This window comes from Schistocerca nitens, chromosome 7 (assembly GCF_023898315.1).
Source record: "Schistocerca nitens isolate TAMUIC-IGC-003100 chromosome 7, iqSchNite1.1, whole genome shotgun sequence".
Taxonomy (NCBI): domain Eukaryota; kingdom Metazoa; phylum Arthropoda; class Insecta; order Orthoptera; family Acrididae; genus Schistocerca; species Schistocerca nitens.
The window spans coordinates 629272339-629289331 of record NC_064620.1 but is presented as its reverse complement, the minus strand read 5'-3'; the positions used below and the strand labels follow the sequence as shown (position 1 = coordinate 629289331).

At 37.5% G+C, this 16993-nt stretch overlaps 1 protein-coding gene across 1 annotated transcript in view; it reads left to right on the top strand.

The window, feature by feature from the left end:
* The window catches only part of LOC126195310 (CCR4-NOT transcription complex subunit 6-like), a 144946-nt gene extending 128169 nt beyond the window's left edge, over nt 1-16777 (top strand). Inside the window, exon 8 of the mRNA XM_049933871.1 lies at nt 10341-16777. Coding sequence (XP_049789828.1) covers nt 10341-10420 — 80 coding nt within the window. The 3' untranslated portion in view covers nt 10421-16777. The remainder of the gene's footprint in view (nt 1-10340) is intronic.
* Nucleotides 16778-16993: the final 216 nt, after the last annotated feature.

The window sequence follows — 16993 nt, the reverse complement described above, 5'->3', positions numbered from 1 at the left end:
CCATTTTTGGAGCTAATGGCTATGACGTGAGGATGAAACATAAAACTGTGACACCAAAGGGGGAGGGCAATAGGGAAATGCAGAACAAATCACAGAACACCATCCTGCTATCATACATACAAGGGGTCACTGAATGTCTGAACAAAATTCTTCATCAAGCAGGTGTTAAGCTGATTTTTCATAGCAACAACAAAATAAGACATTCTGGGCTTGATGAAAGATAGAATTGACAAGTTTCATGCTGCTGAAGTTTATGAAATCGGGTGCGAATGTGGACTGGTGTATGTAGGTGAGACTGGGCATCCAATAAGCACGAGGTTATCTGATCACGAGAGATATATCCATTTCAAACAATTGAATTTCAAGAGGCCCATATACTGGTGAACCAACCATTAGCTTGAGGAGGAAGATCAGAGGGGCTATAGAAGTAGCCAGGTGACCCAACATCATGACTAAAGAAGACAGGCACAGACTCCCAGCATCTTGGCTGCCAGCAGTCACAGCTTTGCAGAAGGACAGCTCTCACAAACAAACAGGCAGTGGAAAGTACACAGAGTGCTGATGTGCCCTAGTCAATAATAGGCAGTTAGTAAACAGCACTACGCTGCAGTCGCCACTCAATTTCCTATTCGCCGATTTCCACCAATGTCGAGCAATAAAGGAAACTTCAGTGAAAAATGCCTATTTCCACCAATGACAACAAGCAATGCAAAGACCAGTAAATGAACACCTAATACCCTTCCTGCTCACCCTCATATTCAATCGCAGCATGCCTCCATAGTATGTATGTAATCAAATGAGCACCCATTCAGCAGTTAGCAATACACCCTGAGGAAGGCGTCTTACAATAGTCACCAAAATGTCAGAATTTTCTAGTTGACAATGTGGTCCTAAACCCAGAAGAATTTTATTGACTCTTCCCTATAATTAATTGCTGCATATTTATATATTATATGTGGCAGTCTAGTAGGTATATAAAAACAGGCGCACATTCGAATGCAGCATTCTTTCAAAATTTCAACGCACTGTGTGAAGAACTTTTAAGAGTTTTAGACTTTTGAACACAAAAAATTTGCATTTTTATTTATATCAACAAAAGTAATCAGTTGTTGATAATATTTTGTAAATGGACAGATAAAAAATTCACTCACCAAGTGGTGACAGGAGGAGACATATACAAAGGTATTTAGATTTGTAAACTTGCAGAGCTAGTGGCTCCTTCTTCGGGCAGAAAGGTTTAAGGGGAAGTAAAAGGACTGGCAATGTTTAGGAAATGGGGTGAGTTTGGAAAAGTCATCCAGAACCCCAGGTCAGGGGAGACTTACAGGATGGGATGAGAAGGAAAGACTGATTGTTGGGGACTATACTGGATTAGATTGGAAAATGTGAGAGTGTATAGGTGGATGATAGGATAATACCTACAATTTTAGGAAGCCGTAGCCTGTCAAAGGAGCTGATTAATACATTCAAGACCAGATAACGCTAAGTGACAAGAAGTGTTCTCCTAAGCTATTCTTTGGAGGAATCATCAGTACCAGAATTGGATGTGATGCTGGGGAAATCTGATTTTGGTAATTATGTCCAGTGAAGAATGAGGTGAGAATGGTTGTGTATTGCTGTTAAGTGTCTACATATGAATAAATACATTTGACTCAAATGCCAAGGCTATATGCGAGGAAATGTGTGACATGGAAAGGATGGAAACTCTCAAAATGTAAGTACTGTTGTTTGTTAGTAGGTTTAATGTGAAGAGAAGTGTACAACTGACCTTTGGTGAGGATGAGGTCATCTTCAAGGAAGAACATGCTGATGAACATGGGTCAAGCTACACATTTTAGTACTGCTATGGGTTTGTCTACAGCCATAGACCTCTACTTCTTATTGCCTGCCCTTGCAGACATTGTTCAGTGGACACTGGACAATGACCAGTGACCTTCGTGGTAGCGACCACTACCCAATCTGGACAGCGACCACTACCCTATCTGGATCCATCTGCCTGATAGAGCAGATCTGAAAAGGAAGCCACTGAGATAGTTGTTCAAAAAGGCTAACTGGATGCTTTACAGGCAATTAGTGGTTTTTGAGCAGTGTGACGGTGTCCAGAACTGGGCAGGTCACATTACAGCTGTGATGCACCATGCTGCAGATGCATCCATCCCAAAGTCAATGGAAACACCCAGGAGGCGACCTGTCATTTGGTGGAATGCTGAGTGTCATTCTGCAATCAGGCACCAGAGGGCAGCTATGTGCAGATCCAACCAGTGGCCTACAGATGAGAATCTTGCAAACCTTTGAATGGCATGTGCAAAGGCAAAGCAAATAATTCGGTAGAGAAAGCAGAGGTGTTGGCAAGAGTTCCTGAACTGCATCACAGGTCCACATTCGCAAGTAAAGCATGGGAAGCCATTAGTAGGATCTCGAGGTGCAACTCTTGACCACCAATAGCAGCTGTACGAATACAGGGGTCTCTTATAACATTGTTGAGAGTCATAGCTCAGACAATGGGTGAATCATATAAGTCCATTATGGCTGATTCTATCCAGGAACCCACTTTCTGTTGATATCGGGAGACACAGGAGACTGATTTTGATTTCTATTCCACCAACATGGAGGAATACAACCATCCTTTCTCTCTATAGGAGCTGGATTCTGCATTGTCAATAGCTTCTGATACAACCCCTGGAAACGACTTGATAACCTACAGCATGTTGAAACAGTTGGGCTGATTTTTGAAGGAGGTCCTTCTTCAGCTCTTTAATGAAATTTGGATGACAGGCAACGTTCTCAACTCATGGAAAGAATCTGTTTTAATCCCAATTTTAAAACCAGGGAAGGATTGGACAGCCTATTGCACATAGTTTGAATTGTAACACGAAGTCCTGTGGCTGTATGAAAAGCATTATTCAATATAGTGGCATTGCTGTCAGGGTTCCTCCAAGCCATAATCTGTAGGTAGCTGTCATCCACTGCAGTAGTAGCCCTTGGGTGGCCTGAGTGAGGCAGGTCATTGACAGTTCCTGTCTCTCTGTTATCTCCTCCATGTCCGAACATCATCTCTTTAGTTCACTCCGAGATGCCTGGACACTTCCCTTGTTGAGAGCCCTTCCTGGCACAAAGTAACAATGTGGATGTGATTGAACCACAGTAATGACCACCTAGGCATGGTTGAACTACAGACAACACGAGCCATGTACCTCCTTCCTGGTGGAATGACTGCAACTGATCAGCTGTCGGACCCCCTCCGTCCAATAGGCACTGCTCATGCATGGTTGTTAACATCTTTGGGCGGGTTTAGTGACATCTCTGATCAGTCAAAGGGTCTGCATCCAGTCAATGTCTATCCTCAGGAGTTCTGGGAACTGGGGTGATACAAAACTTTTTTGGTGTTTATATTTTCCGTAATATCTTTCTTTTGGACACCAACAGTTTGTATTCATTTGCTTTCCTTCATGTAAATGTTTCAGTTCCCTATAGAGCTACCTGGAGGAGTACACTTCAATGTAGTCCGATTTTAAAACTTCTCTGGACAGTTCTACTGCACAACACACCCCAGTAAACAAAATATGCTCTATTTGCTTCAGAAATCCTTGCCTTAATCTCAATTTCCATTCTGTTCTGTTTGTTGAAGATGCTTCCCAAATATTATATGTGCCTACTCTTTCAGAAGTGAATTTATCATCTGACAGTAGGGTACCATAATTGGGTACATTGCTCAAGACCATATTCTCTGTTTTCCCATTGGATTTGTAATCCTGTTTTCCTTGCAATATTTTTGTTAGGTTTGTCATGAACTGCAGCTCCTCTTTATTGTTGCTTATCAGAACTGTGTCGTCTGCATATATGAGCCAATTTATTGTATTATTACCCAGTTTTGTTCTAGTAGGGTTTGATTTTTTCATGTTCTCTTTTCTACAATTAAGATATTGGAGATTATGAGTCTACTTGTCAGAGACAAGTCCTGACTTGAAAATGCTTTGACGTGCTTGTACTGATCTTTACCCTGTAATAGGTTCCCTTTAAACACATGTACAAGACATATTAACTTTTGTGGTAACTGCAACTCTTTCAGAACATTGGCGACTGTGCTCTTGTACATGCTGACATAAGCTTTTCTTAAGTCAACAAAAACCTTGTGAATATCAAAGTTATGTCCCAAAACTTTCTTGGTCACCTGTCCGGGTGTAAAAAAACTTATTTATAGCTGATCTGTTCCATCTATTCCCAAAAATTCTATAACAGTTTCATAATTATATTTATCAGTACCAGTACTGGTTTTACATTTATTACTAGCTCTCCTGCTTTTGATCTTCACCAGAAACATTACTCTTTTTTTTGTTTTTTAATTAGTAATTATATTTCTTCTTTGCTGTGTGCTTTGTGTGGTACCTCACATGGAAGAGACTCATTGAGGTTATCACAGTTTAGTATATCTGTAGGGTACTCTGTCTGTTGTCATTCTACTTCAGTGTTTTTCTTTAGGATCTTTCCCTGTGCGTCTTCAACAAATGTTTCCTTTTTCTTATATTTCTGTGTATTCTTTCTTCACTGTTTAAAACAGTGGAAAATCCAGGATGTTGTAACAACAGTATTATGAAGAGGGTAGATTGCTACTTACCATACAGAGAAGACATCGAGTCACAGACAAGCGCACTCATGTCACTCCTCCTTCCAAATGTTATCCATCCCCACTGCCACCTAGTCACACCTTTTAACACCACTAAAAAACTGATCCTGACCATATAATCCTATGGTTTTGAACAAGTGGGATTACCTTGTGGAGGGACTACACCAGCTATCGGATTTGTCAACCTACAAACGCTGCCACAGGGACCCCATTCCAGAAATCTAGTGGGATTTCCGGTCTCTCCTCAAATCCTTAGACCCACACCAGAACCTTTCCTGAGTCTGTCTCTCTCCTCACCCCTACCATTCCCTGTACTCCTACCTTCTGTGTGCTCCCTGAAGTCCATAAATCCAACCACCCAAGATGCTCCTTTCTGGCAGATGACTGTGCTCCCTCTGAGAGAATATCTGCTCTTGTGGACCAACACCTTCAGCTGATTACCCGGAACTTACCCTCCTATAAAAGAAGACACCAACCACGTCATCCACTGACTCTCTGTGGTTCGTGTTCCTCTTGCTTGTCACTACTGATGCCATATCTCTTTACACTAACTTCCTAATGCCCATGGCTTTGCTGCTATTGAACACTACCTCTCTATGTCCATCTACATCACCCACAACTACTTCACCTTTGAAAGCATCATCTTGCAAATACAAAACAGCAATGGGCACCTTCATGGCACCATCCTATGCAAACCTGTTCATGGGCCATCTAGAGGAATCCCTTCTAACTACCCAGAATCCAGACCTCTCACTTGATTCAGATTTATTGATGCCATTTTAGTGGTCTGGACTGAGAGTGAGGATATCCTATCCACATTCCTCCAGAACCTCAACACCTTCTCTTCCATTCATTTTGCCTGGCTGTCCTCAGGCCAGTGAGCCACCTTCCCCAGTATTGACCTCCACATCAGAGATGGCTGTATCAGTACCTCCATCCATGTCAAACATACCTATTACCAGCAGTACTTCCACTTTGATACCTGCCACTCATTCGATGCCAAGAATTCCCTTCCATGAACTCATGGCTGTCACTGTCACACCATCATATTTGGATCATTTGTAAGATTGATTATCCTGCAAACTTACGACTAAAAGGCTTTATGTAAACAAACTTTTGAAACCTGGTAAACAAACAGTACTCATTAAAGTACCCAGAGACTTCAACATCAGTTTGGTAGCCAGTTTCCTCCTTCAACCTGACTTGTGTTTCAGGGATATTACCAGTCACAATTTCAGTTAAAGGCAACCTGAATTAATTTAGTCGAAGGGTAGAGCTCACATACAGGTAAATGTGGGAGGTCTTTTTATGTACGGACCTACAGTCTCCATAAATGATTTCCTTTAAGAAATACTGGAAGGTAAGAGGTGTGATTGTGTGCCTGGTTCCCCCTCTATGGACCTGTTTTGACTCGTATACAGTTTATTATTAATCTCCGTCCAAATAGATGTTAGTATGTGGGTGATTTACTTTCAGTAATTCAGAATCAGTGAAATACTTAAATGTGTAACATTACTGCTAGTATGACAAGCGTTTAATCCCTACCGCCTCCAGTTCCATTCACTTTCACAGTAGTTACTGTAGTTCATTCTCACTATTATTGTGGTTTGTTCTTCTTGAAAACAACATAAGTTCAGTTAAAACATCCATCTCTCTGCATCCTACAAAATAATTAGTGAAAGGGGTATTTGTTTGGATTGTAAAATGTAAGAAACATTATCTTTTCTTGGTTTCAGAGATGGGTGCAAGATGTCGTATATAACTAGTTGTGTTCAGATGGGCGTTATGAAGAAATGTATCCAAATGAGTGCCCATTTTCCTGAGTGGGCAAATCTGTATGACCTGTGGACGAGATGTAAAGTTGCCGGTGTTGTAGAGTGTCAAGCTTCCTTGATACATGATACTTTGTTTGAAGTCATGTTCGGTTACATTGTAGTATGTATCCTTGCACTGCCATATACTGTGCAGCTCAGAATGTGCAACTGATCAGGTACTGACATGGAATGAATGTGGCATATACATTCACAGTATATGTTGACACATTGCTGATGCTTGGCGAATCCTGACAGGGTGCCTGTGAAGCAGCTGTGTCATATTCTAGGAGACAGTATGATGGAAGAGCTCCATCAGTCATGTAGTTTTTATGTGCTGAAGGACAACTTTGAGAAACAAGTATTTTGAGGAGACTTGCAGTAGTAGGCAAAGATCAGCAAAAAGTGAGAATGTGGATGTGTTTGATTCAGCTACATGTCAGCTGATGAGAAGTTGCTGTAGTCTCTAGTATCAGCCTTACATTGGTAGGGAGAATAGTACACGATCACAAGTTTCAGTTATGCCACCTGTCACTGCCACAGGAGCTACATCAAAACAGTTTCAGTTGAAAAATTACTTTCTGCAAATGCACCATGAAAAGTTTTGCTCTAGATGCTGTACAAAGTGTTATGTTTTCTCTTTAATTTGTGTTCATAAATTATGGTACAATGAACTGCCATAATATGCATTAGTGGGCCACTGAAAATCTTGTGAATATGTGATTTCAATCATCAAAGGAGATGGTCTGTTAATGTGTAGTGCGAAATTCTGGAAGATGAAATCATCAGTCCCTGATACTTTACAGGTTCTCGGACAGGTGATATGTATTGAGCTTCTGTTATTGACTGTTTAGACACTGTTCTTAATAATGCTAGTCTAGGTGTTGGAAGCTGTATGAGGATACAGCAGATATTGCATGTTATGTTGTGCAAGGACTGTCAACAGATTTCCTGTAAGATGGTTAGAACACTGTGGTCTTCATGAATGGCCTGAACAGATACCCGATCTAACATCAGTAGTAGTAACAGCTTTTTTTTGTGATTCAAGGAACTGTGTTCATACCACTGAACCCAGATGGCTTCAGACAGCACTTCAAGGGAGCTGTCTGCCAAGTTATCAAAGAACTTGGCCTCGGTAATGGTGCACTAACATAGCATTGGGGGGGGGGGGGAGTAAGAAAGATGGCCCTCAGATGAAGTTACAATTGTGTGATATTACAGAGCAGTGAAGGGACAACCTGCCATCAAAAAATCAATAAGTAAGAGATAACAAGAAACACATTGTTAGTACATGTTTCCTTCTTTTATCAATGTTAATGCTTGGAACAGTATTCTTTGTAGTGGAATCTGTTGTAGATGCCAGATATATATCGCACAGACCTGTACTGATGATAATACATGGATACAAATCATACATAATTCTTAATGGTAATTCCTCAGTTGATGAGGACAGAAGTTTTACATCAGTTTTAATCACATATCGAAGTTTTGATCAGGGGATCCACATAAGTACATGATAATTCTAACTGAAGGCTTCAGTGCTCATTTTGGAAAGGAAAAGAGTTCAGAAAAGTGATAGAAACGCGTCCAGTCCACAAAAGGACAAACTGAAATTGAGAGAAAGCGAGAATCTGTAGACATAAAGGTACAGAGAGGAGCCAACATTGATTCAGACCTCTATCTAATAAGAATTGAAGTGAAATCTATTCCTAACAACAATCATAAGACCATACAGTAGTACATGATAGGATAACTGAGTGTCAACCAGGAATTAACAGCTAAACATTAAACAATGAAACCAGAAAATGTTGCTAGTAAGTTGTCAATTAACTACGAGGAGTTAAGAGATGAGCCCTATGTGTGAAAAAATTACACCAGGGTCAGCAAGGAAGATATAGGAAACAGAGAGAGCTTCAGGACAAAAATATTGGGAGTGATGGATTTTTCTGACAAGAAAGAACACGGAGCACTCTTGATAGAGGAACAGGCAAGTGTGAATAAGAGGGTGGAAGAATACTGATGAAAAACAACAAAGCTCAAGAACGTTAAACAGTTGTGTAATCTTAACCCATATGGATTGAAAAAGTGAAATAAAAAAAGGTGAAACAAAAGATGCCATGCACTGCGTAAAGAAGTGTGGTATGGTAAGTGAAACTGGAATCTGGTAGGTAAGCTTAAGAGCTTCTGTTGTTCTTTAGAGCACACACAACATCGTAACTGTTTTAGTTCTTGTTTATGTGCTTATCTACTGGTCAGTGCCTATTTTATATGATGAGTCACGATCTTCAGTAATTCCATTTAGGGTCTTCTGACATTGTATGATGATGTGATAATGGAAAAGTGGGTAGTATTAGCTACTGAGGAGAAAACCGTTGTCATTTTGGCAAGGTTGTCATTTCTTTGTTTTCCTGTGCTTTGCAAATGCTGATTTTTATAGTGAAATTAGATCACAACATTAAAATAAACAGACATTTAAGTAAGGGTATTTGAGTGACTGCCATTTGTAGATTTTTTTCTGGTATCCAATCTATGATGATTTGTTCCAGAAGCACTAGTACCAACAAATTTCTTCACTTGGATATTGGCTGTTATTTTATGAATTAAAGCTTGGTAGCATCATATTAATTTTCAGCAGATGATTTGTCCTCAGATGACCTTTTGAATATTTGGGCCTCGTATTTTCCTGCTACATAACATTTAACTGTTGGCTGCATCAGACAATATTTAATTTTAACACAAATTATTTGCTATGCCCTTCTTTCCTCAGATTAGGTTCAGTTTTCAAGAACTTTAAACAACTGTGAAAAGTACTGTTGCAAACACTGTGTATGGCTTCCAGGAATAAGCCAGATGACAAGTTAAGTTACAGAAAGGCACATTTAAAAGGCACTTACAAGTTACCTTTTGGCCACAGCCTTCATCAGAAAAGGAAAGAGAAACACACACATTTCATTCACACAAGCAAGCACACCTCATGCACATTGACTGCCAACTCCAGCACCTCGGACCAGAACCTGTATGCAACTTAACATGTCATCTTTACAGTAAGAAGCAATCTATCTTTTCCTTACATTGTTTAGTAACAGTCCAGTCACCATAGGAGTGTGCAGAGCCAGCACTAAATGAAACGGTGGTTGCTGTCAATGCCAATAGCCAATCTTCTGAGCTAATTCTGCATCTTTGAACTTGCAGTTACTTATACAATATTTTCTGGGTGAAATATATAGCACAGACCATGATTTAAGACAAAGTTGTGTATTGAATATTAAAAGCAGTCTTGGAAGAATGTTCCCAACTCCTTTCGTAAACTGTTGTCTGCATGCGAATGACCTGTCATTATAAAGAAAAATGACACTTGGTACGAAAATTGTAGCAGAACTGCTGTACCATTTTACAGAATGCCTCAGATTGAAATGCTGATTGAGTGGACATACTTGTAAGCTTAAGAGTCAGCTGCAAAAATCTTGCGTGTATTTATTAGAGGAGAGTCCAGATCCTAGCTGTGAACATAGGACTTACGATGCATGTGCTGCAATGATCTGCACCAGAAATCCTCTGCATCTTTCTTTACCTTGAGCTTGATGTTTAAACCATTCAGAGTTTTGCTAATGACTGCACAGTCACACAACGATGTCATGTTACAAAATTTCTTTCAACAGTGTACAGTTATAAGTTACTTTAATACTGACAGTGGATAGAGTAAAATAACCACACACTGTACAGGGTAGAAGTCAACTATTAGATGCCATGTAAGTGAGACAGAGGATGGATGGCACAAGTTAGTAAAGTGTAAGGGAAAAGTTTAGCAACATTAATGCAGAAACTGCAGTTTTGTAAAAACTAAATCACCTGCATAGCTTCTCTGGGCAATACTTTTCTAGCATTTTGCTTTTTATGAATTCCAGATCACTTTCCGCTGCTGGTGGAGCTCGAGATGATCCCAACTGTGCCTCCCTCATCAAACGGCCTGATCTCGCACAGGTAGCAGCAGCCCAGAGTGGTTCCCGCAGGAAGCACTGCCAGTTTGCGGAAGCAACCCCAGAGACTGTGAACCCGTCTTTCATCTCGTGCTGCCCACAAAGCTGCAATGAGGCAGCTTTACTTTTATTGAGCAAGGCAACTCCTTAGGCTGCCATATTTTTGAAACTTTAGTTTTAATGTAGATTCAGTTGACATTGGCATGGAATGTTTGCTACAACCACAATTCATTATAATTAGATATAGTGCCCTTCCATTCCTCAAATGAGATTTAAATTTTCACTACTTCAAACACTGGTAAAGTGTTTTGTGTTCCCAAAAATTGCTTTGATTGTTATTTAAAATATAATGTGTACTTTGGACCTTCGTGTTCAACTTCTGTCTGACACCTCTTTGTCTCTTACAGCTTCCCATTGACCTCAGTTTTCGTGAAGTAGTGTAACTCTTACCAAAGTTTCTTATATGTGCAGCCTTAAATCATCCGTCGTGTGAAAATCGATGTAGTATATGATAGTATTCGTACAGACAGATTTTTTAGAGTTGTATTTGAGAATCTATGTGGTTGCATAGCTGATATGTAACTGTGACTGAGTCATCAGATGAATAAAACCCTTTGGGTATCATGTTGCTCATCTATAGGAGGTTTTAAAAATGAATGTGAATATGTAAGGTGAAATGGAAGTTTTTACATAAACAGTGATTTCAGTAAGTGTGAGATGAGTATCCTATGAAGTTTGTTTAATTTGTAAACCACAGAATTAACAAGCATTATACCTATCCTCCCATGTCCTGTTCCTCTATCCACACCCCTCTTACCACTGCCCCCTTTTAATGTTGCTTGTCTGTTGTCTAAAAGTTTGCTTTGAGCTTGTGCAATAGTGGTTGACATTGAAGATGACTTTCCTTGATGTCAGCTAATTAGCACTTTGGCAGGTGTAAGTTGAGTCTTGTTTTATAAACAGTGTTATTTCCTCTCCTATACTGTAGTATGATATGTCCAATTAAATTTTTCATTTCATTTTACATTTCAGTGAGCAATGTTTTATGTACATTTTTTTGTGTAATGAGAGATAATGTCACAGTTATTTTTAGATGGCTTTATTCCTTTTAAGTTTGCATATTTGATATTTATGCTACAGTGTTGACTGTGAAGTATGTGCTTCCTAATTTATTAATTTGATAAAGCATAGGCATTGAATATGTCTTAATAGGAAATATTAGATACTGTGACATTTACTCTCCGTATGCCTGCAGCATGAGCACAAAGTATATATTGTATTATTAAATTTTAGTTTGATCTCAGTGTACTAAAGACAGATACAATGAGTTGCTATGAACGTTGGAACTATTTTATGCTTGTTTAGGTTATTAGAGATAAATTATTACTTTTGTCATGTTTACGCTCTCATAAAATGTAAATTTGATTACTTAATGAATCCACCATCACAGGAAACATTTTTCACCAAACATATCAATAAATGTGTCGGCTGAAGGCAAGTTGGTGATGAAAGAAACTTTGTATGATGTATCCTGCAACTGTATATCATTAATGATTATGGCAGTTACAAAGCAGATCGAAGTTAATTTTTCTATTTTGAATATAAATTTCTGGAATGATGTCAATAGTTATGACAAAACATGTACACTATGTCACATTGTATTGGGATAACAGTTTTGTATACAGTTTAATTTTTGAAGTTTTTCTTCTGTTTACATTAATGTCATATGTATAACGAAGTGAATGTTTGTTTGAGCATTGTCCAACAGTGTGTTTGCATGACTTTCTTTGTTTGGAAAGTATTTGTTAAAATCCATAGTATCTGTAGTGTGAACATCCCATACGGAACTGTTTACTTACTGTATATATTTTTATGGGGTATTCACTGTGTGTTCTGATACTAACTGGCCAAGAATGCTTATGATGATAAATGTTCTACGAATTGCAAAAAGAAAGAAAAAAAAAAAGAATTGATGATATTTTTGTCAGGGACCATCATTCTATTCAACGAGTGTTCACTGAAAGATAAAAGTTACTCCACATTTCCCTCTTAGTTCTGCAAGAATGTGCTTGAAATTCATATTTTTGGACACATTCTTTTTACTGTACAATATTTTTTAGTGATTTAAGGTGCTTGATGTACAAAAGTTTTTAAATTAAGGATTTTTATTAATTTCAAAATATTTGTTTTATTGTTTCTTTTACATTGACATTACTCTTCCTGTAACATTGTACCAAAACATTTATTAATATGATGTTTTATATTCCAGAATTTTTGTCACAGTAAAAAGTTATTGTGAGATTACAACTACTTAGGATTATTTTTATGTAGTTATGTAATAAAAAACCAGTATTTGTTAATTAAGGTGAATGGAGTGATGATTGGAAAAATAGTTCATTGCTACATTATGTTGTCGGATAAAGTATCTTCTTACACTAGTGCTCCACAAAAAGTTGTAAATACATTATGACAAAACTGTAGGGAAGATGTCTGATACAGTGTTCCAGAACACAGTGTTATGTTATCTTTATTCCTTTTCTCAGGCTGTGTTTATTAAGTAGTATCTGCTGATGGTTTTGTTCACCATCATAAAAGAATGTGATATTCATTTACATTTTATCAACTACAGAAGTAACTTTGACCTCCCCCACCCACCCCACCATCGCCCACCCCAAATTCCACCCCCCATATCCCAAATTCCACCCTAACCCATCCCCCATATCCCAAATTCCACCCTAACCCATCCCCCATCTCCTTCATCACCTTTTTTTCTAATTTGTGTTGAGTCAACAGTCATAGATTTGTGCAGCACATTAAATCAAACTGTCATGCAGAGTTTTTATATTAGTTATTTGAAAGCTCCCGTTAAATTAGATTATAGTTCAACATGAAGTATTTTTCCAGTCTTACCAGAGAATTGTATGTGTGCTGCCTTTCATTATCAAATAGTGAATTATTTTAAGCTTAGAACTTAAATTTAGTGGTCTTCAGAGAGGATACAGTTAGAAAAGCCTTATACCTCTATAAATGTCTTACTCTTAAGAGTGCTACTGAGTTACCATAGATTACTGCCTCTGCTAGACCTGCTTGCTTGTCTGGATCAAATCTTTTGTATTCATTCACATTTGCTGTAAGTATATTGGATACTTACGGCACAGGGCATTTGTCAAAGACTCTTAGAAAATGTAGTACTGATAACAACATAGAAACCCTAAATATTTAATTTCACTGTGTCTACTTATGTGAATCCTTCACATGTAGGCCACAGTATTCATTGATGTGTGGTAAGAACTCTTATTTGCAGGCTTAGATCTGGTCCGTGTGCTTCTATGTATTTTTTCAGTATGATAGTATTTATAGATCACTTTCAGTAGGGCATCCTGAAAATTTGAATGTTTAAGAAAAGACACGGCCCCATGTGCAATTTGCTTTGTGAATGTAGAAATTCCTGTTTCACCTTGACCAGAACCGAAAGGATTGTTGACATCTGAGGAAGACAAAAAAGCACTCAGTTTTGTTGAATACAAATTAGACTGGTGGTGCAGCCATCTCCTCAAATTCCTAATAGCAGTAGGAATCTCACACATTTGCAGAAAGTTTGCTAATGAAGGGGCTTTACAGTAATATTAATGTAAGCCTGTTTTCCTGATGACATGAGGTAATTGACACAGTTATTTTTTTTTTATCGCCCTGTTGCTCCTAAGTATTGCTCTTAAAACAGCATTTATGCTCCACTTACCATTTTTCACAACTCCACACAGCACTGCCTTCATTTAACGTGTGATATTTTGTTCAATCTTGAATTTCTGATGTATCAGGTCTGCAGGCAGAGCATAACAAGTAAGAATTCCAACAAAGAATAGACTGCTGAGTTTTATTAGCCCAAGATTACATCAGTTTTCATGTTTTATAAAACTGTTATTTTTGTGTTAAGTCTATATAGTGACATTAATAGTGCATGAATTGAGAGAGCAGGACAGTAGTTGAAAAGGCTAATGATACACTACGTGTTACAAAGAAACAAATTTTCTCACCGCCTTTTAATATTCATACAAATAAAATATTACATTTGCAAGAACTGATAAATTACTTCTTACTTTATTCTTGTTTGATAGTGGGAAACAATTTTGTATATGTGTGTTTGCATCAACTGAAATAGAAGAGCAGAAATAAATGTGTGATCAGCAGCACTCAGTACTTAGTATACTGCATTGTTTGTTTTTATTGAGTGTGTGCAGACAAAAGTGCTTTCATATGTGGTATTAATTTGTAGGACAGATTTTGTATTAGTAGGTAAGGGTAGTGTGATATGTTAGAACTTAATACAATTTTAAATTTCTGTGATAAGTTTTTCCCTGTGGGTATTAGAGCCAGTCAGTTCAAAATATTCTTTGTCTCTCATATGAGCAGTGGAAATGTGTGCCTGTATGCTGTTGAGATCAAATGTTATTTTTAATTACCAATCTGAGATACAAAGACATGTTGAAAAGTCACTGTAAATTTTAGGGAAGTGGTTGTTTCATGCTTAAGGTGTAATATAGTTTATCTTTGTCATAAAGTAGATAGCTATCACCTGACATGTACAGAAGGGAGTGACATAAATTACTGGTATAGATTGTAGAGTACATGACCTGAGTTTTCCCATGTATGAATATCCTTGCTGAAGCAGTGGATGGGGTGGAAAAAAGAAATGTGTTTGTTGCAATAGTCACACAAAGCCTTTGTGGAATACACACATTTATGCCTTTTCTTTGTGACCATTCCTTTATTGTGTAAAAAAATCAAAGATTTTAGAGCACAATAGTATTCCTTGATGTGTTGTGATCTACTATCATTCACCTCGTTATGTTCTAGGTGACTGATGACATATTCTCCTTTTTTCCTCCATTGTGCTTACTTAATCACAAATTTCCCATGACAATAGTGTAGGACTGATGTACATAATGAGTATTTACAAGAACAATAACAAAGTTAAAAATAGTACTTTAAAATCTATTTTTTCTTTTGTTTTATATGTGCAATTTTGAAATGTAAACTACTTATTGTACAGATAAAATTCTGAATGCATATAAACATTTCTCACATAACATGTCTTGTGTATAAAACAACTGCTTCCCCTAACTACTTAATGTCAAATAATTGCTGTTTATTTTCAGATCACTGTCCATCGCAGCTATCACTACTCATTTTCCTGCTACTAATCATTTTTGTTTGTAAGTCACATAAAAGATAAGTACTAAAAACATTGTACTTTATAATAGTTGAAAATTGTAAAAAGTAAAATATTTTATTTTCAAGGAAAGACCACATTATTTCATTTGTGCATAACAGTACCAATGCTATTAAACGTTCCCTATATATTTACTTATATGAATTACTTTGAATCTACCTTGTTCTTAAGTCAATATTTTGGAAACTCAGATCTGTATTGTTCTCACTTTTTGGTTGCCTTGTCCAAGACTTTTGTCAGATTAATGTCATAATTCTAAAAGTGCTTTAAAATAATCAGTTATGTACAATTTCTGCATGATTTTAGCCAACTTCCTCCCAACAGCTCTGGAACCTCACTATCTCATTGCTGGTGCAGGGTGTAAACAAGTATTCTGCAACTGAAACCATTATTTTGCTCTTTACTGAGTACCAGCCTCTGAATGAAAGTACTAATTTCAGAATTTCAGTTTAATTTTTTCATTAATAGTGATAGATGTCTTTCCAGACTGGCTCTTGTTTCCTCCCCTCCCCCCCTCCCACCCTCCACCTTGGGTTGATTGTCAATGCATTTTACCAAGCACATTGATTTATGTTCTGTCCGTATTTAAGTTGATTTGATGTTCTATATCCGAAGTTTCTTCATATTATATGGGAAATGGCTGCAACTTTAAGGAGTGTATTTAATTATTGGAGATGTTTTGTACCTGACTGAGAAACATAACATAAATACACTGTATATTTTCAGTATAATTTGTATGTCTTCCGAGTGAAGTTGGTGCAACATCCTCATCTTGTCTTGACATCTTGTTCACATAATGCATTGTGCAACTGTGAAGCCTGTAACATACTAGCTGCTCCCAGATCTTCATTATGGTGGTCATTACATGTTCATGAATATTAGTACAGAGCAAAGAGAAGGTTGCTACAGTTAGGAAGAAAATATGTTACATCCATCACCATGAATAATATACTTTCTATTTCATTACTTACTTACATTTGGTGCAAACTGTAGTTATAATTGACTTAACTGATGTACTTTTCTAAGGAAGATCTGCTGTTAAAATTGTAACCTGTTCCAGATAACTTTGCTATTAATGAGTCATGTCATGGAGAATTTTGGTAGAGACTTATTTTTTAATAAATATTTGCTTATTATAAACCACCAATTGATTTGGATTTTACTTCTTAGTCACTTGCAGGGCTTTTTTAAAAATCGTGTACCTAATTATATAAATTTTGCCATAGTAAAGTCACTTTATAGGTACACATTGCAGATAATCTGGAAATGTATGTAATGGGACTTAAAATCATAATGACTCAATAGATGTGCTCAGTGTAGCCTGATATACCTGAAGAATTATTATAATATG